Raw genomic sequence first — 27,580 nt, 5'->3', positions numbered from 1 at the left:
TCTGTTTAAATTTTCATTGGGATTCTCAAATTTCTGTCAATTCATGAAGTTCAAATAAACTAGATTTTGAATTAATTATATGTAAAGAAACGAATAATTTCGTACAGCTTCTTTCCACTTTTTTTCTTGGAACTTTCCATTAGTTTTGTTTTGATCACAACTTGAAAATCTTTTAAGGGATTTCAGAAATCGAGATTTGGTTATTTTTTCGAACAAGATCAGCTCGTCATTTGGTAAAATGGAAATCTTTCACATCGATAAAATAAAATAGGTGTGGCACAACTGTGATTAGGCTGCACACATCGTCTCTCTGACATGTAGGAATGCATATTGTCTAGGTCTAAGGGAACTAATTTTCGCGGGAACTAATTAGTTCCACGAAATGCAATTTTTACTAAAAATCCTTAGGAAACCCTATAGAAGGGGGGCCAAGCCTTGGGTCCCGTGACATCTTTTCTACGACCTTGCCATTTTTAGTCTATTCTAAAGAACAGTATATTACAAGATATTTTTGAGAGGGAGGACGCGGATTAGGCCCAGGAAAACTTTTTATGACCAAAATAGTGACGCCATAGGCAAAACTACAAGGGAAATAAGGGGTAGAGAAATAGCTGATTTTCGAAAGTCAAAATAAACGAGAATGATTGGTACCATCTGAAAGAGCATGAAATTCTGAGCAAAAAAATGTATTACAACAACACTCTGGCGTCACTACGATCAAGACAAGATTTGACGTCAAATCACAGTAGAGCTGACAGTTAGTTGGTCTTAAAGTGGCTGTATTCCTTTGTGTGTCAGAAAGGAATAGACTAAAAATGGCTAGGTCGTAGAAAAGATGTCAGGGAACCCAAGGCTTGGCCGCCTACTACTAGGAATATGAAAGAATTTCGGCAAAAAGTGGATGTCAACCGCGAAAATTAGTTCCACAAAATGCGCCAATATTATGTATTGAATGCTAGATTTAGGGGGATTTAGGCTAAGGTTGGATCCTAACCTCTAAAAATACGCCTTAAGAATATTTTAGGAGGATTTTAAAGATATCCAGGATGAAATGAAAAAACACAAAAATCTACAAAAAGCACCTATGAATGTGTGGTGAATAGGAGAGAAGATGATTAGGATGGGTACTTAAAAATTTGACGAAACATCAAGAATAGAAAGACTATTATAAAAAGATATAAAATCCAATATTTTGGCGAAATCTACAAGAGTTAACCCATTTTCACAAATAAATGTTAAATTACATTTTGCTAACATTTAGTTGTTTCAATTTGGGGAAACCTATAATCATCCGCATTTTCCGTTAAAAAGAGACAAACCTGTGTCACGGCGATCTCGCTCTTTACTAGATTAGCTTAATTAATGGAAGTTTAATTGTTGATTGATAGTTGTTGATTTTTCAATCCTGAAGTTTCCTTTCGATATTTTGATAGATAAATTAAATATTTTGTTTTAATTTCAGCATTTTTGTTTTACAAATAGATTTGCCTACAATATCAACCTAAAACTGAATAAAATGATGGAAAACTTAAAATGAGGATTTTTTGCCATGTACACGTTTTTTTTATAAGAACATTCACAAAATGGTCAAAATAAGAACATGTTAAGAACATTTTTAGACTTTGTGGACTCAAAAACACCCTATTTCTTAGGAAAATGGTAAAAAATATTCACAAAATGGTCAAAATAAGAACATGTTAGGAATATTTTTAGGCTTAAAACTCAAAAAGTTAAGAACATCCAAAGGCTTTAGAAATGTTGGATGTTCTTTTAAAAAATGTGTATACTGTGTATACAGAAAACACAATTTAAAACAAGTGATACTTTTATGGACCTACCTGGTTATGCATTTAACACATTTATAATTGATATCTACGTGACGTGACCATTAAACAATCATTCAGAACACAAATAGTGACGATCTATTAAAAATAGTCGTTTGTTTTTTTATAAAAAAACGTTTAGAAACCAAAATTTCATGCTCTTGAAATATTCTTTGATATTCAAGACTTCGTGAACAAAAAAAACATATATCTCATAAAAAAAATGAGTAATTTGACTAAGAACATTGATGTATGCTTATTAATAGTGATTCTTGTAGATAAAGATGCGTTTTTTGAGCTGAAAAATTTTTTTTTACAAAAATCTGCTTGAGCCATCTTTTACTTACTTTAATGCAAAAAATTAGAAAAAAACAATGATCCAATATTTCACAAAGTCAAAAAACACTTTTTTTGGCTGTTTTTAGCTGAAATTTACCCCAAAATTTTTTTTCCAAAAATCGAGCTCCGTCACATTCGAGGGTTTACCGGGTGCACCAAAAAAAAGTATACAACTTTGTCGAGATATTGTGAGCTTCAGGATTTAAATTTTTTTGTTCATTCTTTTTTTATTGTATAGAGGATGTTCTAACTTGAATTTTGAGCTATCATACATTAAATTTGAAAAGTAGTTCGAAAGTTATTTCCAAAAAACTGACTTTTTTTCCATGTCAAAATTTCAAAAAATCATTAAAAACAGCGAGCAAACTTTTCTCTTGACACTTACCTTCTTTACACATAAAAATACCAAAAAATGCAACTGTGTTCATCAAAACTCGTTACAGAATTTAAGAATATGGTAAAACAAGCTATTCCCACACGGGATAATATTATTTGGAAATCTCCAAGAGAGGTTTTGATGTTATGTGTGCTATGTAAGAAAACTTTTGAAAAAATAGATCACCATTCCTCGACTAATTACTCAAAGAACTTGAGTCTGCACTGAGTTTGCTCGTGTTGGAAATGTTCAAGACGGGCAAATAAGATGAAGAAACTATTGGCAAAATATAAGATAAGAGAAAAAGGAATAAAAAAAACAATGAAATGTGTTTTTGTCATTTTGTCTTATTTACACCGTGATTGCTGTTTTTAATGATTTTTTGAAATTTCGACATGGAAAAAAAGTCAGTTTTTTGGAAATAACTTTCGAACTACTTTTTCAAATTTAATGTATGACAGCTCAAAATTCAAGCTAGAGCATCCTCTATACAATAAAAAAAGAATGAACAAAAAATTTAAATCCTGAAGCTCACAATATCTCGACAAATCTGTATACTTTTTTTTGGTGCACCCGGTATAGTTATGAATCTTTGTGCATAAAATCATAAAGAATGAAAGAGCCAATCTCGAGAAAAGCTAATACCTAAGTAATTGATAATGTGCTTATAAAAAAATATCTTTTAATGAAAAAAAAAATTTTTTTTTATGAAAACACGCCAAGCAACTAAAATTTCATGTCTAAACACACATACTCTTCAAAAAGTAAGCCCTCATGAGCAAAATAAACATCTCATAAAAAAATTGAGTAATTTGACTAAGAACATTGATGTATGCTTATTAATAGTGATTCTTATAGATAAACATGCGTTTTTTGAGCCAACAATATTTGTTTGCATAAATCAGCTTTAGCCATCTTTTACCTATGATGGTACCCTACTTTAATTCAAAAAATCATTTCAGTCAAAAAACACTTTTTCGGCTGTTTTTAGCTGAAATTTACCCCAAAATTTTTTTCTCCAAAAATCAAGCTCCGTCACATTCGAGGGTTTATAGTTATGCATATTAATGATCCAATTTTTCACAAAGTCTAAAAAACCCGTTTTTTAGCCGTATTTTGGCTCAAATTTGCCCAAAAAAACTTCTTTTAGAAAATCGAGCTCCGTCACATTTTGCCCACACCACCATTTTGCACCTTTGTACCAAAAATCAAAAGATTCCTATGATTCAATCCTGAGAAAAGTTGTTAACATACGTACGAACGAACGAACGAACGGACGAACGAACAAACACAGGTTAATTTATAGGACCTCCACCGGGGTAGGTCCAAAAAGTGGCCCATAACTTTTGATCCAGAGAAGTTTGGACTTTGATGCAATACATTTTTTTGCTCAGTTTGAAGAGCTCTATCACGTGGTATAGGTCTTTTTTGATTTTGAAGACCCCCCTAAAAATCATCATATTTCAAACCTTGAAATTTTGGCCGGAAACGCAAAAAATCGCAAATTACGCAAAAACCGCGGGTTTCACGCTTGGTAACATTCAAATTCAGATTCAGCACCCTCATTGACCAAAATAAATTGTCAAAGCTTGGTCACAGACATTTTGAATTTTTTCTTTATTTTTGAACATTTAACCATCCATTGGCTGCGGCCTTTGAAAATGAAGAAGAAGAAAATCAATCAAATCTTATTATCAAAACTTATAAAGAGTGGAAAAGTGAGTTGGACTGTAAGAAGAAAGATGGCAACGCCAGAACATGTATTTGAACACACCATCCACTGGCCACGGCCTTTGAAAATGAAGAAGAAGAAAATCAATCAAATCAATTTTCTAAACTTTAGAAGAGAAGAGAAAATAATATGCGAAAATAGCATTTTGAACTTCTGAAACGATCGCACATTAAAGTTTACAGACTGCCCAAATGAATACACGTTTTTTATAAGAACATCTAAAATTCGAATGTTCTTAACTTTTTGGAATTTAAGCCTAAAAATGTTCTTCAGGGTTCCCAGCACTTAGGAGAAATATTTTTCCCTGACTTTTTCCAAAAAAAAGACCTTTTTCCATGACTTTTAGATTGACCAAGGTGCCTTTTTCCCTGACCAGAGCAGAATATTGGGCCTTTTTCCCTGACCGTTCGCCCCAACAGTATTTTGAAAAACACCATATTGAGATAAAAAAAATAAAACTTAACACAATTTCAACTGTCGAACGTGCTAACCGCACTGGCTCAACTTCAGTATCTTTGAAATCATTCGTAGGCCCAATTGTAAACTTAATGGCTTAAGAAAAAATTATAGCATTTTGGGTTTTAGCCTCCTTTAGGCTAAAAACTCGTCCCCAGGCCCCAAAAATCAAAATTTTGAAAAAATGAAAAAAAAACACCCCCAAGGATTTGCCCAAGGATCAAGTGTGCAAAATTTCAACCCAATCGGACCATTTTTAAAGTCTCCAGCCTGCCCCAAAGTTTTAGCCTCGTTTTGGCGGAAAACTCGTCCCCAGGCCAAAAAAATTAAAATTTTGAAAAAATGAAAAAAACACCCCCAGGGATTTGCCCAAGGATCAAGTGTGCAAAATTTCAACCCAATCGGACCAATTTTAAAGTCTCCAGCCTGCCCCAAAGTTTTTGTGACACACAGACAGATACACAGACACACAGACATTCTCAGATTCTAGCTCAACTGAAGTTGAGAATATATATATTTTTTAAAAAGCGAGTCTACTAAAACCTCACTAAAACCAGGATACAAAAGGGGTACCGTCGTATGTATGTAAAGATGAACGTGCTATCATTTGAATGAAAACTTTCCTCTTTCTAAAAAGATTTTCTTCAAAATTTGGCTTCTAAAATAGGACCCTTAGAGTGCAGTGAATTTCTATGAAAAATCATACCCTTACAGTGCACTTTTTCAAAATTTCTCGGCCGTAAGGGCGAAAATTTTTGCAATTTTCCAAGAAAATGTGGAATTTTTCCTCCAAAATTGACAAATTTTGTGCCAATTTTACCAAAAAATTGGCCTTTTATCACAATTTCCTACCCTTACAGTCCAGTTCAGTGCAGTTTTGTAATTTACTTACCCTTCCTGAACTATGAAAAACCTACCCTTAAGGGCCGAACGTCTGGTAGGTCATTTACCTTGAGTGCCCCCCCCCCCCCGGGTCATTTTTCTACCATTAAAACAAAATAAAAGAAACTAATGAAGAGATAAGTAAAACAAAACTGTCAGAACTGTGGACTAAATAAATATCACAGAGCTTACAATACACCAATACTTACTGGCTGATAAAATACCTGCAAAAATGAAAGATGAAAAGGATAATATCATTTCAATTATCATTTGTAATTTGGAGTTGACTGATTTTGGAATTCCCTGACTATTCCAAAAAAAGTTCCCTGACTTTTCCCTGACTTTCACTACTTTTTCTAAATTTTCCCTGACTTTTCCAGGTTTTCCCTGACTTTTTCCAAAAAAGATACTTTTTCCAGGTTTTCCAGGTTTTCCCTGACCGCTGGGAACCCTGTTCTTAACATGTTCTTATTTTCACCATTTTGTGAGTATTTTTGCCTATTTTCATGAGAAATCGGGTCTTTCGTCTGCAAAGCCTTAAAATGTTCTTAACTTTTCTTTAACATTTTGGCCACCAAAGCCTTATACTCTTATATTTTATATAGTTTGTTCTTATAATAAAAAACAAACGTGTATTACAAGTAGGTAGAATCTTGAGAAATTTCGTTTCTAGGTAAAAACAAAAAGTCATTAGAGACTTGATATTTACAGGTACTCGTATCTTTGTAAAGCAAATTTTGAAGGAGATCTGTTAACGAATTCAATATTTACAAACGTGTCGTTGTGTCGCTTATTCAGTCCAGCAAACTACTGCTGATAGGCTCTTTTTCAAATAAGAAAAATTCTCTTTTTGTCTGTATGATGTTGGATTAATCTTCACTAGAGAAATGTATGTGGTAAATTTTGACTGAGGTTCTGCTAATGTTATTTTTTGTAAATTTTAGACGGACTGAAGTTGAGATAAGGTGTTTCAAATCACCATTTTCATGGCCGTTTCTGAAGTCGTATAATGGGATTGTTTTAAATTTCCTTTATAGTTTCGATAAGATTTAATACTCCCGTTTTTTGTATGGGTAAACCTTTTTTTTATAAGAACATCCAAAATTTTTGAAGCCTTCAGATGATTTTAACTTTTGAGTTTTAAGCCTAAAAATGTTCTTAACATGTTCTTATTTAAACTAATTTGTGAATATTTTTGACATTTTGTGAATATTTTTGACCATTTTCCTAAGAAATAGGATGTTTTTGAGTCCAGAAAGCCTTAAAATGTTCTTAACTTGTTCTTAACATTTTAGCCAGCGATGCCGATGTTCTTATATAGTTTGTTTCTTAGAAAAAAAAAATGTACGAGCGTGTAACTATTCAAGTCAGAAGATGTAAATAAAAGGAAGAGCATTTTATTTGAACACGATGTCCAGATCTCCCTAAATTCCGCTTTTCACTTTCATAGTAAACCTTTCAGATTATATTAGTAAAGAAAAATATGATTGGAAAGAAAACAACTGTTTGGAATTGTATCTTGTTCATACTACTTGCTATGATTTGTAAACTACTCTGGAATACATATTCAACGAGGTGGAATACTACTGTTTTAAAAGGACCTAACTATAAACCAAGTATATCTTTTGTCAACCAATCCAAGGGCACATCCAGCTCCAAGCATAATCTTTTTCGAAACAAATCAATTCTGATTGGACAAAGCTTCAAACCTTTTTTCAACCGATCCAAGGAAACTTTCCCCGACAAATACAATCTTTTGCGAAACGAGTCTCAAGTGCTGTTTGAAGTTTGCAAGACCTTCAAATACTCGCCTGCAGATTGGACACTCTATGAGCTAGCAAGCTATGACAATACAATTGAAAACCTAACTTGTAATAACCTATACAAAAGTCTTTTTAAGGACGAAGTAATGGTATACAAAAAGTATGGGAAGGAGCTAAAGCGATCTCACAAACGAGTCAAATGGATCGTCCACACAGACGGAACAATCACTTCTTTGGGATGTACAAAACACACTCGAGAATGTGAACCAGGACCATTTTATGATTATAAACGTCAGATGAGAATCGATACACCACCTTGTTGTCGAAGGAAAATCATGCAAACTTTAGAACAAGTTAGTAACCATTTAAATGCGAACAGTGCTTCGTATATGATCGTTGGAGGTTATGTTATCAGTTATGTTCGATCAAAAGGTATTTTGCATTATGATGAGGACATTGATTTAGTAGTTGATTGGAAACACTGGAAAACAGGAATTTTTAAAGATGCAATGAATGTTTTGACAAAAAAATTTGGTTTTCATCAGACTTGGAGAGGTGCTAAAAGGATGAGTTTGGAATTTAGTAAAACGAATGGTAATGGCCTAGGAATGTGGGCTTATGAGATTGATTCGAAGAATCTGTTCAATTTTGATGAGAGTTCAAGTCCAAAGTACGATGGAAGCATAATGGTACCACCAAAAATGGTTATGCTTAATAACGTCAAAACAAAAATGCCACACGATTCTGTGGCTTATTTGAACAAAACTTATAAAGAATGGAAAAGTGAGGTGGATTGTAAGAAGAAAGATGGCAACGCTAGAAAATGTATTTGAACACACCTATCACTCCATAGCAGCGAGGCGGCCTTTTCTTTACCACCGTCAAGAAAGATTTTCCTTGTAAATTTATTACTTGTCTCCTCAGAAGCTGGTTGATAAGTGTGTTATAGACAGCATTTTTTTATAAATAATGGTCAATTTCGTTTCATATATTTTCAACGAAGTTTCATCACTTTTGTATTTATAAATTTCATCATAAAATGTAAGTGCTTTGATTACGTGCTAATCAATTGTTTTTATCAGTGGGGACTTTTATATGCATACGCATATCTTCCAATGGCTACTAATCTCTTTACTAAAAAATACACAAAAAATTCGACTCAAAAAAGGTTGCTTAGACAAGAACAAAAAACTGATTTCAAAATAGCTCAACCATCGATAAAAACATCACACTTACATAAGTTTGAAGCCATCTTCATTATCACCGTTCATCAGTCAAGGTTTGTATCAAGATCTAAAGTAGCAAAAATGAATCTTTTTAATCTATGCATATCAAAGAAATCTTCTTGGGAGCAGAGGTGAAAAGGAGAGTTACAATATCATAAGTCCTGCGTTTCAATAAATAGTTTTAAAGATAAGAATCCCCGAGGATTAAGTTTACGATTCCAGGAAAGAACAAGCAACATGCTGAATGGACCTACCTAATGATTAACATCAGATGAAAATAAGAAAAAAGTGACAATAATTGTACAAAAATTCAGAATGGAAAAATAAAGCTTGTGTGTTGAATAATGTAAAATGGTAAAAAGGAATTTCCCCAAATACGAAAATCCACTTAAACCATTCAGGCTCAAAAAACCTTTTAAGCTGTTTTTGGCCCAAATTTGCCCAAAATAATTTTCCTTAAAAATCTGGCTCCGTCACATTTTGGGCATTGGCATTTTGCATTATTGTGCAAAAAATCAGAAAAAAATTATGAGTCAACATTGAGAAAAGCTATATTTTCTTATTTGGTTAAAGGGAATTTCCCCAAAATACGAAAATCCGTCTTTTAAGGCGAATAAGAATTTCCCGGGAAAAACCACTTTAGTCATTATTTAGAGAATCTTGCACCCCATCTTTGTACAAAAAATCAGAAAAAAGTAATAACAGGATTTTGCACAAAGTCCAAAAAAACCCTATTTTAGGCAGTTTTTGGCCCAAACTTGCCCAAATATATTTTTTTTCGAAAATCTGGCTCCGTCACATTTTAGGCATTGCCATTTTGCATCATTGTGCAAAAAATCAGAAAAAAACAAGCAACATGCTGAATGGACCTACCTAATGATTAACATCAGATGAAAATAAGAAAAAAGTGACAATAATTGTACAAAAATTCAGAATGGAAAAATAAAGCTTGTGTGTTGAATAATGTAAAATGGTAAAAAGGAATTTCCCCAAATACGAAAATCACTTTAACCATTCAGGCCCAAAAAACCTTTTAAGCTGTTTTTGGCCCAAATTTGCCCAAACAAATTTTCCTTAAAAATCTTGCTCCGTCACATTTTGGGCATTGCCATTTTGCATCATTGTGCAAAAAATCAGAAAAAAATTATGAGTCAACATTGAGAAAAGCTATATTTTCTTATTTGGTTAAAGGGAATTTCCCCAAAATACGAAAATCCGTCTTTTAAGGCGAATAAGAATTTTCCAGGAAAAACCACTCCAGCCATTCTTTAGAGAATCTTGCCCTCCATCTTTGTACAAAAAATCAGAAAAAAGTAATGACAGGATTTTGCACAAAGTCCAAAAAACCCTATTTTTAGGCAGTTTTTGAACCAAATTTGCCCAAATATATATTTTTTCGAAAATCAGGCTCCGACACATTTTAGGCATTGCCATTTTGCATCATTGTGCAAAAAAAAACAGAAAAAAATAATGAGTCAACATTGAGAAAAGCTATATTTTCTTATTTAGTTAAAGGGAATTTCCCCAAAATACGGAAAATCCGTTTTTAAGGCAAATAAGAATTTTCCGGGAAAAACTACTTCAGCCATTCTTTAGAGAATCTTGCCCTCCATCTTTGTACAAAAAATCAGAAAAAAGTAATGACAGGATTTTGCACTAAGTCCAAAAAACCCTATTTTAGGTAGTTTTTGGCCCAAATTTACCCAAATAATTTTTTTCTCAAAAATCGGGCTCCGTCACGTTCTGGGCATTGCCATTTTGCATCATTGTGCAAAAAATCAGAAAAAACTAATGAGCCAATCCTGAGAAAAGCTGGTAACAGACGGACGGACGGACGGACGGGACGGACATAGGTTAATTTATAGAACCTCCACCGGGGTACCCGGAGGTAGGTCCAATAATGAGTCAACTTTGAGAAAAGCTATATTTTCGTACAAAAAATCAGAAAAAAGTAATTAATGACAGGATTTTGCACAAAGTCCAAGAAACCCTATTTTTAGGTAGTTTTTGGCCCAAATTTGCCCAAATAAATTTTTTCTCAAAAATCGGGCTCCGTCACGTTCTGGGCATTGCCATTTTGCATCATTGTGCAAAAAATCAGAAAAAACTAATGAGCCAATCCTGAGAAAAGCTGGTAACAGACAGACGGACGAACGAACGAACGGACGAACGGACATGGGTTAATTTATAGAACCTCCACCGGGGCACCCGGAGGTAGGTCCAAAAATGGTACTTACAACTTAAACGACAATATGGCAATTCGATCAAAGGTATGGGGAAGGTCAAAAAAAGCCACCATTCCTCACTGTCCTGGACAAAATTCTTCGTGCTGACTATTAGTGTTACATATTTCACTTCTAAAAAGTAATAAAAGGTTAAGGAAAGGTTACGAGCACAATGTCGTAAATTGAGCTGTATCTACGGAGATTTCAAACTTCATTGCCGTAATACTAGGTTAAAATTATACGTGATTATAGACACTCTGGTACAGAGTAATATATGTATTTGACAACATTTTATACGATTTCTCATTAAAAATAGACTTTTCCCTCAAAGCAAAGATAAAGTACACAAAAAGAAAAATATTTTCCAATTCAATTCGCGAAAGATTTTGTCGTATATTTGAAATTCGATTTGATCCAATTGGATTGGCTTGTCTGGGTTTTAAAGTTTTTAGTAACGATAAAAATGCTAAAATGAGAGTGTAACAGAGCGTAAAACTGTAGAAAAGATTGGTTTTATTTTTATAGAGAGAGCTTAATTATCTTGATTTAACAAAGTGAATTCGCAATTTCACGAACCAATTTTAGATATAGTTTTTTCTTAAGAAATTTTAAAAATCAATTTTGATAATAAAGGTATAATAATATTGAACAATCCATAAAATAGTAAATTTAGTATAAAATCTTTGAGTAAAAATATATTACAGAATTATAAAACTAGGTTTTAAATGTATTCTAGAAATTTGATTAAGCTATTCTTATAATAAAAATTGTTTCTTAGACAGTTAACGTGCCCAAGGCAAGTACAAAAATCAAGACTAATATTTGGAGTTAAAACGTGTTTTGGTTTAACTCTTTAAGTGCCACGCTCATTTTTTACTAAGTTTTTTAAAGAAAATCGCTAGTTCAAACTTTAAAGGCTTATATCTCCGGATCTAGAAGGAGTTGGAGGCTTGTTCATAGCTCGTTGGATAGCTTAGAGTCTCCTTATTCTTTTAGGCACCTTCGGCGCCGCCCGATTTAGGAAGGGCAGGGTGGGCTACGACCGAAGGCGCTGCGCAGACCTGCCTGAATGATAGAAGGGTGCCCAAACTTCAAACTAATTCGCTTATAGACAGAATCAAGTAAAGCAGGGCCAAATTTGGAGGTTCTTGGATCACTCGTTGACCAAAAATGGTCAAAAAACGGTCAAAATCTTAAAAAAGTGGATTTTTGTCAAGGTTTTGCATTTTTTTGACTTTTTAGCTTAAAATCTCACTGAAAAGACTCACTTTTGATTTTTTTTTTGGCTTTACCATGAAGCCCAATCCAATTTCTACGAGTTAGACCAAAAGTGACGACTTCTAATTCAAACTGGGCATTATCCATGACCATACTCGTCATTGGCACTCAAAGGGTTAAGCTACTCCGTTTAAAAAAGCCTCAAAAATGTGAAACCACAAAAAGCTTTTCTGTTGAAAAAGGATTTTTCGCAAAGCATTCACAGTCTGATTTAGAGCCAAGCCTAGTAGAATCTCTAGAAACTCCTTGAAACCTATCTTGGCACAGAAGCTTATCTGAAGTGAGTTCTACATTATTGAACACAATAAACGTAACAAATTTCAACTCAATAAATTTTAAACATTTTGATCACTGTCGAAAAGAGTTAACAAAGGAATATGAATATTATGATGTTTCATATACGACAAAAAGACACCATACAAAAGCCCATACAACAAATCAGCAGTTGTACGCAAGTGCAGCGGAACAAAGCGTACAACACAATAATGTGAAAGGGTATGTAACACAGTATTTGTTCTGTATTAAATAAGTCGGTAGAAACTTCTTAGAGACTTCTTCTCTCGTTTCTGCTGTGGTTTGCCCTTCCAAATAGCCAGTAAAGTAATAAAATGTAACGGTCTCTACAGGTGAAAAACATAACATGTAAATCAATATTTGAGTGTGGAAACGTCTTTGTAGGATAGCATTACGAGCCATAAAACCATACCAAAGATGAGCTGTCACACCATACATAAGACCCCAAGCAGCCATACACGAGGTTCTCTTAAAATCGATTGTGGGTCGTTTCTCGATACATTTCTGCTCGAAAATATCACCAATTGTGAATAAAGAAACACCAATCAAAGAATTTGACAGGAAAAGGTTTTTCTTGTACACAATAGCCATAGTATTTTGTTGAAGTTTCGACGATACTTTTTGTGAAACGTCTCAAAGTTGACAATAAAACCATTGGTTCTCTTAATTATTTATCTTAATTTTACTTTTTTCATTTCTTTTTCCTAAAAACAAAACAACAATAGTTGTAAAACTTGTGCATAGAAAAACTTGATATCAATTGTATTCATGACAATTCTGCCTGCGCAAACAACAAACAACAAACAACAAACCAATAAAAATTCCCTTGACACAGGTCAAGTCAAACGAGAATTAGTACTCCAAGTTACATTTTCTTTTAACTTTTTGATTTGTGTTGATATCAACACCCTGTAAAATATAGATTAAAAAAAATTATATATCTTCTATGTACAATTTAGAAAAATAACAATTAATGTATTTGCCTTGCATCCTTTAGGCAACTGAACAAGGTATCATTTCACTTTTGAGAGTAGCCTATATTAAGGATGTAATCCAACAAACCTAGGTTATCCAGGCTAATCAAATTGACATCATAGTCTACTTGTGATTTCAGGCTCAACATTCAATGTAACAATGTTTTCACCGCGTTTGACTTTCATAATCATGGTATCACCTTTGCGGACCTCTGTGTACACATCTCTTGTCGAAGACACAGATTTGTTATTGATAGATAAAATGACATCACCACCAACCAATCCACAGCTTAAAAGATGAGTTGAAAGCTAAATTATCATTAATTAATCATACAGAAGAAAAACAGGCACAGAAAATATTGACCATGTTCGATCATTTTAATTCGAACAAATCAAATAATAAAGTCAGGAAAACTAAAGTTTGGGGTAATCCTTTTGTTTGTTTTGACGTGAGGAAAGACAGATTCAATACCGTTCTGAAGGAGATCCACGATTAACTTTAGTGACCAAAACACCGCCTTCCACATTTTCAAAGAAGTTAGGGTTTCTTCGCTTTAGCTCTTCAATAATTTCTGGTGAAAGTGTCAGCATCGTGATTCCTGTGGCAAAAGAAAGGATTGATGAATTTTTTTTATCCTTATCAAATGTTGTATGCAGGAGGTGGGAATTATTTGAACAAATGATGCATTTCCAATAATTTACTTTATCAAAAATTACTAATGCCCATGTAGTCAGGGCAGAGGATGGTCCAGACGAAATGACTTATAAATTATTTAATTATATACCAGGTGAGCCACAAAAAAGTTTCTGTCTTTAAAACTAATTTTCTCGAAATCTGAAAATTCTAAAAGAAGCATTCTTATTTCATTGTAAAGAAGAAAGATAGACTTAAATTTTGATGGGTCATTTATTAAATTCGATTCATTAGATCAAAAATTATGCTCAATTGAATCAAAAAGTTAATTTCTGAATGTGCTCAAAAACGTTAAAAATCGACCTATCAAATTAAACAGAAGCATAATTACATGATGCATCAATTTTTTCGTTTCGGTCATTAAAAATGATAATTAACTGTCTAAATGACCTTTTTTATATAAAGGAAGGTTGAATTTTAATAAAAGGAAGAAAATTCGTCGAAAAAGGTCAAAAAATCTGGCAAAAATACATAAAATACATCAAATATGAGTTTTGAGGTACACCCAGCGTTACATCGACTTTATCCAGTCTAGGACCAAAGATCTGAGGAAAATTTTGGTAAAAGTAAATGAAAGTGATTCTGATGAAGATTTTAAACCCATTCGACCCTTCAGTTTCAAAATTTATGTGTTTAATTACTGAAAAATGCTCTTAATCATGTAAAGGCTATTGCAATTGCAAATTTTAAGATAACAAGCTAGATGCCGAATGAACCTACCTGGTGATGAAAGTTAGATAGCAATGCGAGGAGAAAAATGAAAAAAATCAGTCAGAAAATATAGCGTTTAGCGAAAATGCATAACGCAATAAAATTCATCATTGATTGTTGATGGGGGGGGAGAGGGAAGGGTTGTAGGGAAAAAATAAATAGAAAGTTCTGGTCGCAAAAAACAGTTTTATTGACAATTGAATCATGCTCGATGGTGAGCATTGTTATCAATAATGTTTTTGTGTGAAAAACATAGAAATATAAGGAAAAAGTCCAATGAAAATCTGAAAAACGGCGATTTCTGGCATTTTCCACCAGAAAATACTTTTTCTCAAAAATCAAACTTGGCCATGTTTTAAGCATTGCGAATATGCATCTCTCTGCAAAAAATCAGAAAAACTAAAGATCAAAATTCTAGAAAATGTCAAAAAAACCGGTTTTTCCGGCATATTTCTGGCATTTTCGGCAGGAAAAAATGTTTTTCGAAAATCGGGCTCCGTCACATTTTAGGTATTGTCATTTTGCATCAGTGTGCAAAATTTCATAAAAAAATATAAAGTACAACTCGAGAAATTCAAGAAATACTGTCTTTCCAGCGAAAATAGGTTGTTCCGGCAATTTTTAAATAGTTCCAGCAAGCATTGGTATTAATGATGTTTTTCAATGAAAAAACAACCAATTACGAGGAAAAAGTCCAATGAAAATCTAGAAAATCGGCGATTTCCGGCATGTTCGTCCGGAAAATTTTTTTCTTTCAAAAATTGGACTCAACCATGTTTTGGGCATTGTTAATACACATCTTTGAGCATAAAATCAGAAAAAACTAATGATAAAATCTCGAGAAAATGCCAAAAAACCAGTTTTTTTTTCGAAAACCGGGCTCCGTCACATTTTAGCCATTGCAATTTTGCATCTTTGTGCCAAAAATCAGAAAGAACTAATGAGCCAATCTCGAGAAAAGCTTGTAGCAGACGCAACGGACGGACGGACGGACGGACGAACGGACGAACAGACAACGGTTAATTCATAGGACCTCCACCGGGGTACCCGGAGGTAGGTCCAAAAATTTGATATGTCGATTTTCAACGTTTTCGAGCACTTTCTGAAAGTAACTTTTTCATTCAATTGAGCATAACTTTTGATCTAATGAATCAAATTTAATAAACGACCCATCAAAATTTAAGTTTATCTCTTCTTTCTAATCTTATAAGAATAGTCTGTTTAAAACTTTTAGATTTTGGAAAAGTTAGTTTTAAAGAGAGAAACTTTTTGGTGGTACACCCGGTATTTTGATACCAACTCAATTCAATTGAATCATAGGGTTTTGATTTGAATAAGTTAAAAAGATTATGTGTAATAACATACCAATATAAAACTTCTCATTCCGTTTTGCTTTCCTGAAAAATCCTCCATTCTTGACAAAATCTTTCTCCCTCTTGACGGCACCATCAAGGAATTCAGCAACAATATCTGAAGGAATTGCAAATGAGATACCAGCAGCTTGTTGAACTGTAATGCAATTGATACCAATTACCTCCCCGTCCTGGAGGAATACAAAAAAAGGTTGAAAAGGTTAAAATTTGCTTCATTTACAGTCTGTTACAATTCAAAGTACAAAGTTTCAAATGACATACATATTTGGAATCTCATTGTTAGCAAAATTTAGAGTCAAGTTACCTTATAAATCATCAGGGAAAATGGATCTTGCAGCTACATCAATTATCATCTATAAAATAAATTTAAAAAGAGTCAATTCAAAAAATCTCATTAACTTTAAAATGTAAAATTGATAATAGCTGCAAGATCAAAATGATATTGAAAAATCTTTCCCTTATTTTTCCTAACTTTTCCTCAGGAAAATTTCAGGAAAATAAATTTAGAAAATTAGAAAATATTACCAGATTTATCAGTGGACCACCAGAGTTGCCAACCTGAAAGTGAAGCAAATATAGAAGTGCTAAAATTATATGCTGTTGTGGTGCCAATTGAACTCGAAAAGTAGCTGAACCAAACCAATTGGAATCGCAGTTCAAGTTATGTCAATCAGCAAGGAGTATTACTGTTGAAAAAAGAAAAATTAAACATTTAAACTTTACATTTATAGCAGCATCAGTTTGGATATAATACATTCCTTTTCTCATGCCAAGTTCAGCACTACCTCTTTGCAATGAGCTAACAATGCCAGCTGTAACTGTGTTGCTCAACCGTAAAGGGCTACCCAAAGCTGCTACAAATTCACCTGCACGAATGTCTTCTGATGGACCAAGTTTTAAGAAAGGAAATTTGATCTAGCAAGTATAAAGAAAAGTAAAATTAGAGCGTTGGTAGTAAGTAAGCTTTCCTAGAATTGTATGTAAGAGTAAGTTCACTAAGTAAAATCACTAAAATAAGAGAGAATATTCCACAAAACAAGTTACAAGAAAATGAAACGAGTAGAAAATTGCTAAAAGCGTACTAAAGTAAAATTAATCAATTATTACATCTGACTTATTGTCTAATTTGACAGCAGCCAAGTCAGTTTCTCGATCAACATCAATCACAGATCCTTTGTATGTTTTACCATTTGATAACCTCACATTGACTTTGGATGCATTTCCAACGACGTGAGCATTAGTGAGCACTATTCCACCTTCAGTAACTATGAAACCAGAGCCACTGCTATTTGTCTCATGAAAGTAACTACGGTGTTGGGATACAACATCCACATGTACTACAGCAGGTGCAGCAATCTCTACAGCATCAGCAAGAAAATTCATTGTTTTTGTTTTTCTAGGTTTTATGTTTTCATTCTCATTGTTTTCAGCCATCACAACGTGAGCCAGTTTTAGATTATTGACAGGATCAAAGTTACCATTTATGTAATTTGTTGAAAGATAAATACCACTCAAGATACCAGTTGTATATAATGGAACTTTCCACTTTCCAGTATGTTGATGTAAGTGGTTTGGAAGGAACTTATTGGCAAATCTTCTACAGGAAAATCTGAGAAGATTTAGATATCTCATTTGAAATTGCAGCTCAATATTCTCTATCTATTGTATACCTAAATATCTGAAACATAAGTAAAGAAAAAGGTTAATTTCAGGTTATGGTTGTTTTATAAGTGAAATCAGATATAAAAAACAAAGAGCTTGTATTTTTTCAAGTTTCTTAGCAACAAAAGTAACAAAATAAAAAAGTCAAGAGCAATATTTACAAAAAGTGCGGTATATTTCTATACCATATCCACAACAGCTTTTGCAGATAAGCGTTCTCCACCATCTTCATAAATGTCACCATCGAGACATGAAATAACCCAATCACAATGGGAACTATCCACCATCTTCACAATAACATTTAAGTGTGTTTCATCTGAGCATACTTGAGCCAGGAACAGTTCAATTTCTCCAAATGAAGAGATGAGTTCTTTAAAATTTTCCTCATCAACCTCCTTTGTTAATCCTTCAATGAGAATGTAATATTCTGGTTCATCAAGAGACTGCAAAAAATCATTGTCTGTAAAACTTTTATCTTCTTCACCTTTTAGGGCGCTGGTGAACGAACTTTCCTTTTCTGAATCGTTTAAGGATTTTTCAGCATCTTGAGTATCTTTTATATCTGTATCACTTTGAGCTGGTAGATTTTCCTCCCATTCATCAGGGACATTTTGTTCTTTAGTAGTGTTTTGATCTGAAGTGTTTTCTGCTTTCACACTTGGATCTGAAAAAATATCTTCATTTATTAAGATTTGATTAGAAAAGTCTTGAATTGTTTTGCTTATTTCTGCATCTTCAAACTGTTGATTTACATTCTTTGTATTTTTGACTTTTTCTTGAGTAGATTTATCATCATTTGATTGTGTATGTGTCTCTGATAAAGATGGAAATTCTTTTTCATGCCATTGTTGACGCATCTCTTTACGATAAACAGCATTATTCAAGAGACTTGTCTTGTTTACTTTATTCAATTTGTCATCTTTTGATTCATTCTGCTCACAAAGTCGTTTCCCTCTACCCCCAACTTTACCATCTAACTTTCCAAAATCTTGAAGAAGAGGTATCTTCAACATAGTAGGTTGTATATTGAAGCGAAATTTCCCTCTTGAACCAACAGGTATACTATCCAGAGAATCAAAAGGCAACTTATTTCCCAAAATGTCTGTTGCAAAATGTAAATCCCATGTTCGCCACCTAGAAGCCATTTTGATGAGTTTTGCTTGTAGAAATCCTGCTATGATAAAAGAAGCAATATCAGTATGGGAAAAGAAGTCACTGATTGTCCATCTATAAATAGAAAACAATTAAAGTTGAAAATGTCAAATTTGACGCTTATAGTACAGTATAAATAAAGGAGCAACAACAAGAAGGAGAGTGGGTCATTAGCTTTTATAAGGGAGACTATCATATTAATATTATCACATTATCTTATATTTAAAATATTGAATCAGAATTACAGTATAGACTTAAACTAGTATATCAAGATTACGGGATTTCGAGTATGGGCTAATTTTACTTTCGTTTTGAGTGGTTTCACTTTTGATTTCAAGCCAACATCTTAGCAACGGGGTGCTCGCTCATAGTTACAGGGGTTTGTGCAAAAAACTAAACATAGAAAATTTTCCAAATCCCCCATTTCGTTTTAAATGCAATGAAAAATGAATTTTTTCTATGTTTCACTTTTTTGCACCTATTTTTCAAAATGAAAATATTTAAAGACTAAGTTTTTCTTTTATTCAATGATTTTTTATGGCACTTTGTTGACAATCTAACTCTCCCATCAAATTCTTCAGTAAATTGAAATGAGAAAAAACCTAAGCCACAAATTGAAACAAATATATGAAGGGTGGGCCACGGGTGCCAGAAAGAAGAGCCGATTGAAATGCAGCAACCTCATTGGTGGAAATTATAATTGCTTCTTCGCTAAAGCTACGAACGCATTCTAATTTTGTGTTCTGTTTCCTGAAAGATTTAATATATTAATATGCACAATTTCTTTGATTATGTCATTTTTGCTTTTAAAGGAGATCTAACGGCAAAAATTTTGCTACATTTTTTTTGGAAATTATGGAAACTTTATATTGTGGGGATTAAAATGAGCTATATTATGTTGAAAAATTTTAACTCAATAGGAAATTATATCCCTTTAAAGATTTAAGCGTGTGACGTCATTGCTGAACAACTTGTTTGTTAAACAAGATTTTCTCTCTTTTTCTCTAAACTTTTAGTGAGTTTTATAAAGAAAAATTTCTTGATAAAATCATTTAGCACATTCATTTAGACTTCTAGATTCAGAGCAAAATGTCGTCGAGTGAATCTTCAAGTGAAGAAAATGATTTCTCAGACATTTTTAACCATTCTACTACTTCTACATTCTACGTACATCAAAATTATATTTTGCTATAAAACATCTTCTTTCCATAATTTTTGTCTACAAACAGTTTCTCTATCGAAATGAAAGTTCAGCGCTGACGTCACGAAACCCTCTTACTTTCAAATAAAGAGATATTTTAAACAATGATAATTCAATCAATATGAAAGATTTTGCACTCGTTCTTTTTGCAATGTTTTTTATTTAATTAGGCCTGTACTCTGTCAAAAAATAAGGATGAAGAAATTTTTGCCGTTAGATCTCCTTTAATGAATTATAAACTGTGAAATTATTCCAATCAGCCAGTAATTCCTCACAGACTTCTTATTTTATTATTGACGTATACGCACAATCTAATTAACGAGTAAAATGTCACGTGATTCTTCATTTTGAGCGCTCGCGTTAGTATAGTAAGCTTTACTTTTTCTTATCTGTGAAATAAGGGGAAATCTTTTGAACAATATCTTGAGATTTATTAACTTGAGAAAGAAATCCTGCATAGAGAAGGTGTATTTTTAAATGCTTTATCTAACGAAACAGTTTTAAAATCAATCTTATGTTGGAATTTTTGCGCAGTCACTCGTAACTATGCCTGTGCACCTCGTTGCTATGGGTTAGCTATGAAATTAGGCGAAATCGAAAGTGAAAACACGAAAGCGTAGCTCTAATTTGCGTTTTCCGTAATAAAAAAAAGCGATACTGAACTGGTACTAGGTTTGCGAGGTGACGGGTATGTCCGAGCCAAAAATCGAAAATCGACTCTTTGAGAGACAAAATTTTGGTGATTTTGGGACCCTTTGAGAGACTTTTTCCTAAATTTTGGTCCATTTTTTCCAAATTTTGGTTTGATTTTCACCAAATTTTGGTCAAAATTTTTGGAAATCGTGACCCTTTGAGAGAGAAATTTTTGATTTTCGTGATTTTGGGACCCTTTCAGAGACTAACTTTTGAATTTGTACCCCTTTGAGAGACTTGAGAAAAGGTACTCTTAACGTAGTGGTCTAAGAAAACGGCTATTCTTTTTTAGAATCAACTTTACAATCTAGTTTTTATATTTATAAAAACTAGATTGCTGATGTGTGTTCTATAATAGAAAGAGAATTAAAAAAAGAAATTTGAAGAATTGGAAAATTTGTCACCCGGCGGGATCGAACTCGGAAGCCCATGCTTGTGAGATAGAGTTCTAATCGCTTGAACTAACCACGCTTGGAGACTTGGAGGGAAAGCGCGACCTTACGAGAAAGAAAAAGGAAAGAAAGAAACGAGAAGAAAATTAGTTCCCGCTTTGATGTTATTATCGAAACAAAAGGATCAGTCACGCCGACATTCCTTTCCACACGTCAGCAATCTAGTTTTTATAAATATAAAAACTAGATTGTAAGGTTGATTCTAAAAAAGAATAGCCGTTTTCTTAGACCACTACGTTCAGCTTATGGCTCGCACATACCCGGCACCCATTTTGCCTAAGTACCCCCCGAGCAGGTCCTAAAACTCAGAGTTAAAACTCTACCCTTCCAACCTACTTTAGAGCACTTACAAATCGATTGTGGTTCAAAAACTTCCCGGTGGATTTCCCTTTTTTCTCAAATATTATGACCTTGCAGATGCAGATGTTTTGTACTTATTTGTAGAACAGATGGAGAATTTTCAGCTGCCACTCCAGGCAACCACATTCAGAAGGAAAAGAACAGATCTCAAAAACTTGTTGACTTTTTGGAAATTCCCTCAGAACAGATAGGAAATTCTTAGACTTAGACAACTTATTTTTTGGATATCAAACTATTTTTCCAGCTGGTCCCAATCTTCAGTAGAACAGGTCATATTTTTCCAGCTGGTCCCAATCTTCAGTAGAACAGACCATATTTTTCCAACAGTTGTTGTGGACTTCTGTTAAATGCGCCATCCCTGATATTAATTCTTCGTATCTTGATACCTCCCTATCGTCAAACGAGAGTAACGATAGTAATGAAAATGACAAACCTGAAAAAGTTAAAGCAAAAAACCTCCGAATGGTGAATATAAACTTTCAAAGTGTCTGGGGTAAAAAGGAACATTTTCACAAAGAGGTGTTGAAAATTAATCCTGACATAATCATTGGCTCAGAAACCCATATTGACCCTTCAATTGATGAATCTGAATTTGTTCCACCAGGCTACACTGCTTTCCGGAGAGATCGTGAAGATGGTTGGGGTGGAGTCGTTATAATGACCAGACTTACCCTTATCGCCGAAGAAGTTTTCAATTCCAAAGACACTGAGTGTATAGCTGTCAAAATTGAAACTTTTAAAAAACCAGTTGTGATAGTCTCTGCCTACCGATCACCAGAAACAAAATTGCCATACCTTGAAAATTTATCAAGGGACATAAGATCAATTGTTGCAAAGTATCAGACAAGTCCAATCTGGATTGGGGGTGACTGGAATCTACCTGATATCGACTGGTCAACAAACTCTATTGTCAGTCACAATTACTCAAAACAAATCAACGAAACAGCAATTAAAATGGTTTATGACTGCAACCTTGACCAAATCATTGACTTTCCAACTAGAAATAACAATACCCTAGATATAATACTAACAAACAACTATTCACTACTATCGGATGTCAAGGATTTCCCAGGGATAAGTGATCACACTGCTATTGGTGTAATTGACGTTTTGTGTCATCCCATCAGGCATCGTGCAGTTAAAAGAACAGTGCATGTATGGAGTAGAGCAAACATCCCATTATTAAAAGAAGAACTGAAAACAGCATGTACACTATTTTGTGCTAAACATGAGAATGGAACTTTTGCTATCGACACGATGTGGAGTGAATTCAAAGACATCGTCAGCAAAACTATGAATAAGATACCAACCAAAACTTTACGTCAAAGATTCACTCAGCCATGGGTAAATCGAAAGTGTAGGAGATTGTCGCGCAGAAAGAAACGTCTCTACAAGCGTGCAAAACGAACAAGACTTGAATCGGATTGGTGCAGATTCCGACACGTCGTTAATGAGTGCAGAAAACAATGTCGTAAAGCACATGACAACTACATCAAGGAAAACGTCTTAGAATCTACCGATACCAAGCGATTCTATAAGTATATTAAGTACAAACAAAAAGACAATATCACAGTTGCCCCATTAAAAAAGAATGGGAGTATCATCATTGATGACCAAAAGAAAGCTGATATCCTTAATGAGCAGTATTGCAGCGTTTTCTCTAAGCCCAACAAAGATATACCACCCATCAGATCGCCAATTGTTGAAAATACATTGCCCGATATTGAAATCAAAGAAAAAGGTGTCCGCTCTCTGTTGTCAAAGCTTAACCCTCAGAAAGCAACAGGGCCTGATAATATTTCAGCAAGGTTTCTGAAGGAATTTGCTAGCGAAATATCACCTGCCCTAACATCGATATTTAACGCATCACTTAGCAAAGGATCACTTCCGACAGATTGGTTACACGCGTTTATTGTTCCTGTTTATAAAGGTGGAAACAAGGACAAAAATCAGGCTGAAAACTACCGGCCTGTGTCTCTCACATCGATTTGTTGTAAATGTTTAGAACATATCATATACAGTAACATCATGACCCATTTGAACAAGAATAAAGTGTTAAGTGATTACCAGCATGGATTTAGAGAAAACCGATCATGTGTAAGCCAACTATTGACCACTGTAAATGACTTTGCTAAAAACCTAAACGACAAACAACAAACTGATTCAATATTATTAGACTTTAGCAAAGCCTTCGATAAGGTTAACCATTTTAAGCTTTGTCGTAAAGTTTCTCACTATGGTATTCGTGGCTCCACACTGAAATGGATCGAGGCTTTCCTTAGTAATCGCACTCAACAGGTTATCTTAAATGGGAAACATTCGAAAAAGGCCAATGTTTTGTCAGGAGTACCACAAGGCACCGTGCTTGGGCCACTGCTATTTTTGATATACATTAATGATATGCCTTCTTATGTCCAATCGGATATCTGTTTATTCGCTGATGATGCTTATTTATATCGTAACATAGAAAGCATGGCTGACCCTCTCATTCTCCAAGAGGATCTTACAGCTCTACAAGAATGGGAAACACTCTGGGACATGGAATTCCACCCACAAAAATGCAAGCATATCACCATCACGAACAAAACCAAACCCATAGAATCTGTTTATTCAATCCATAACGAGAACCTCGAGAAAGTATCAAATGCCAAATATCTCGGGGTGACTTTAAACAAGAAGCTTAGGCCTAATTTAACTTGAGTCCCGCTCGGGACTGTCCCGAACTAGAACGACGTAGTTAGGAAGTCGAAATCGATGAAAAAAAAAATTGATCGATGGTTTGATTTATACTATTATATAGTAAACGAGGACTAAAAGTTTCTCGTTACTATATATACTTTTACTTGAGTCCCGATTTTGCGTACGAAATGTTTGGATTCGGGACTAAATTAAAATTCCCGATTTGGCCTACGAAATGGTTGAATTCGGGACTCAAGTAAAAGTATATATAGTAACGAGAAACTTTTAGTCCCGATTTACCTTATGAACATATTGGATTCGGGACTCAAGTAAAAGTATATATAATACATATTTAATATCTGAGTCACTGAAGAGATGGATATGGCGGCTTGAATTTGAAAATCAGGGAAGTGTGGGGCAGATCTTTATTTATACGGGCTAATTATAGCTTGTCTTGAAAATGTAAATTTCGGGACGGTCCTGAATCTGTCTATGTAAAGGTTTGATTCGGGACGGTCCCGAATTGGTCTACGAAAAGGTTGAATTCGGGACTCAAGTAAAAGTATATATAGTAACGAGAAACTTTTAGTCCCGATTTACCTTACGAACATATTGAATTCGGGACTCAAGTAAAAGTATATATAATACATATTTAATATCTGAGTCACTGAAAAGATGGATATGGCGGCTTGAATTTGAAAATCAGGGAAGTGTGGGGCAGATCTTTATTTATACGGGCTAATGATAGCTTGTTTTGAAAATGTAAATTTCGGGACGGTCCCGAATCTGTCTATATAAAGGTTTGATTCGGGACGGTCCCGAATTGGTCTACGAAAAGGTTGCATTCGGGACTCAAGTAAAAGTATATATAGCAACGAGAAATTTTTAGTCCCGATTTACTTTACGAACATATTGGATTCGGGACTCAAGTAAAAGTATATAAGGCAACGAGAAATTTTTAGTCCCGATTTTCCTTATTTCAAAATTTCTAAAGAAGGCGAAAATATTAGAACAAAAAATCCAAACAATGTATTCCGCCTTTTATAAAAAATTCCCTTTCGAATGTTTCTAAAGAAGGCGTAATACATTACTATGGACTTACTGCCCTAACATAGTATTCCGCCTTCTTTAAAAAAATACGTTTTCGAGTGTTTCTAAGGAAGGCGGTATACACTACTTTGGACTTACTGCACTAACATAGTATTCCGCCTTCTTTAAAAAAATACGTTTTCGAGTGTTTCTAAAGAAGGCGGAATACACTACTTTGGACTTACTGCACTAACATAGTATTCCGCCTTCTTTAAAAAAATACGTTTTCGAGTGTTTCTAAGGAAGGCGGTATACACTACTTTGGACTTACAGCAGTAACATAGTATTCCGCCTTCTTTAAAAAAATACGTTTTCGAGTGTATCTAAAGAAGGCGGAATACACTACTTTGGACTTACTGCCCTAATATAGTATTCCGCCTTCTTTAAAAAAATTCCCTTTCGAATGTTTCTAAAGAAGGCGGAATACACTACTATGGACTTACTGCCCTAACATAGTATTCCGCCTTCTTTAGAAATATACGTTTTCGAGTGTTTCTAAAGAAGGCGGAATATACTACTATAGACTTACTGCCCTAACATAGTATTCCGCCTTCTTTAAAAATATACGTTTTCGAGTGTTTCTAAAGAAGGCGGAATACACTACTTTGGAATTACTGCACTAACATAGTATTCCGCCTTCTTTAAAAATATACGTTTTCGAGTGTTTCTAAAGAAGGCGGAATACACTACTTTGGAATTACTGCACTAACATAGTATTCCGCCTTCTTTAAAAATATACGTTTTCGAGTGTTTCTAAAGAAGGCGGAATATACTACTATGGACTTCCTGCCCTTACATAGTATTCCGCCTTCTTTAAAAAAATTCCCTTTCGAATGTTTCTAAAGAAGGCGGAATACACTACTTTGGAATTACTGCACTAACATAGTATTCCGCCTTCTTTAAAAATATACGTTTTCGAGTGTTTCTAAAGAAGGCGGAATATACTACTATGGACTTACTGTCCTAACATAGTATTCCGACTTCTTTAAAAAAAAACGTTTCCGAGTGTTTATAAAGAAGGCGGTATTCGGGACGGTCCCGATTTTGATAACAAAAAGGTTGAATTCGGGACTGTCCCGAACGTGTTAAATATGTGGCTAGATTCGGGACTGAATTAATATGGGTAGTGGAAAATTTTCGAAAAATTAAATAGCAGGGGGGGGGCGGCAATTAGGTACCCGAGAGTATTACAAAGACGGATAATCATTTCCAAATATTTAAATCGGTATGGTACTTTTCCGGGCGTGTTACAATGACGTTGAAATCGGGTTCCGGCAAATTAGAATGGACTTATTTTAAACGCATAATGACGAGGGATCCCTAATGACGAAGAGAAGAGGAAGAGAATCGATTCCAAAGAAAACCCAAAAAGGTAAAGACATAAATTTATGGTTAAGTACAAAATCGACGAAAATCCTTTGTCTGAAAAGTCGAATCCCACTCGGGACTCAACTCCAATTAGGCCGAAGCTTAAGTGGAATACACACATCGATGCTATTTGTAAGAAAGCCAACCAAAAACGATCGTTCTTACAAAGAAATTTGCGAGGATGTTCTCGTAAAATAAAGGAGAAAGCGTTCAACATTTATGTCCGACCAATCGTATCGTATGCTTCACCAGTTTGGAATCCTATATCAAATCAATCACTTTGCGATCAACTTGAAATGGTCCAACGAAAAGGGGCCCGGTTTGTTTATTCTGATTGGAGGTGGGAGGCTAGTCCCACTAGAATGATGAAGGACTTGAGCTGGAAACCTCTAGAACATCATCGAAAAGTCGATTCAGTCGTTCTTTTACATGATATAAGAGGAGGGAAACTTGTTATGCCTGGTATTTTACCCAAACCAGTTCGGGATAGTAATAAATACCAACCAATACATGGGCGTGTAATTGCGTACCAGGACTCATTTATCCCAGCATCTATTAACTGGTGGAATAAATTGCCAGCTAACATTTTGAATATGGAAGATAGGAATGAATTTAAAGATGCAACTTCTCGTTATTTTCTAAAGAATTAGATTATTAGTTTTTTAAATCAAATCCAGACGTCAGGCCTCTTTTTCACTTTACTTAATCATCGGATTGCCCTGCCCTAACCTATTTTATCCAATTCATATATCTTTGCACTCTACTCACTTAATCTTCG

At 34.2% G+C, this 27,580-nt stretch overlaps 4 protein-coding genes across 4 annotated transcripts in view; 1 reads left to right on the top strand and 3 right to left on the bottom strand.

Annotated features, from left to right (window-relative positions):
• The window catches only part of LOC136814452 (uncharacterized), a 792,139-nt gene that overhangs the window by 337,035 nt on the left and 427,524 nt on the right, over positions 1-27,580 (top strand). The gene's annotated exons all lie outside the window — the stretch shown is intronic.
• On the bottom strand, positions 12,539-12,985 carry LOC136814491 (uncharacterized). Its single transcript, XM_067071046.1, has one exon. The coding sequence runs from the start codon at positions 12,983-12,985 to the stop codon at positions 12,539-12,541; it is 447 nt and encodes a 148-aa protein (XP_066927147.1).
• On the bottom strand, positions 13,260-17,854 carry LOC136814411 (serine protease HTRA2, mitochondrial-like). Its single transcript, XM_067070952.1, has 6 exons — positions 17,254-17,854; positions 16,870-17,061; positions 16,672-16,704; positions 16,139-16,316; positions 13,841-13,967; positions 13,260-13,657 (listed from the first exon to the last, which is right to left on the bottom strand). The coding sequence occupies exons 1-6, from the start codon at positions 17,776-17,778 to the stop codon at positions 13,486-13,488; spliced, it is 1,227 nt and encodes a 408-aa protein (XP_066927053.1). The 5' UTR covers positions 17,779-17,854; the 3' UTR covers positions 13,260-13,485.
• LOC136814412 (uncharacterized) lies at positions 17,905-19,805 on the bottom strand. The gene has a single exon (XM_067070953.1). It carries the CDS (start codon positions 18,951-18,953, stop codon positions 17,988-17,990), a length of 966 nt encoding a protein of 321 aa, XP_066927054.1. The 5' UTR covers positions 18,954-19,805; the 3' UTR covers positions 17,905-17,987.

This window comes from Clytia hemisphaerica, unplaced genomic scaffold (assembly GCF_902728285.1).
Source record: "Clytia hemisphaerica strain Z4C2 unplaced genomic scaffold, Clytia hemisphaerica genome assembly, whole genome shotgun sequence".
NCBI classification, from domain to species: Eukaryota; Metazoa; Cnidaria; class Hydrozoa; order Leptothecata; family Clytiidae; genus Clytia; species Clytia hemisphaerica.
This window is presented reverse-complemented; position numbering and strand designations above follow the sequence as displayed.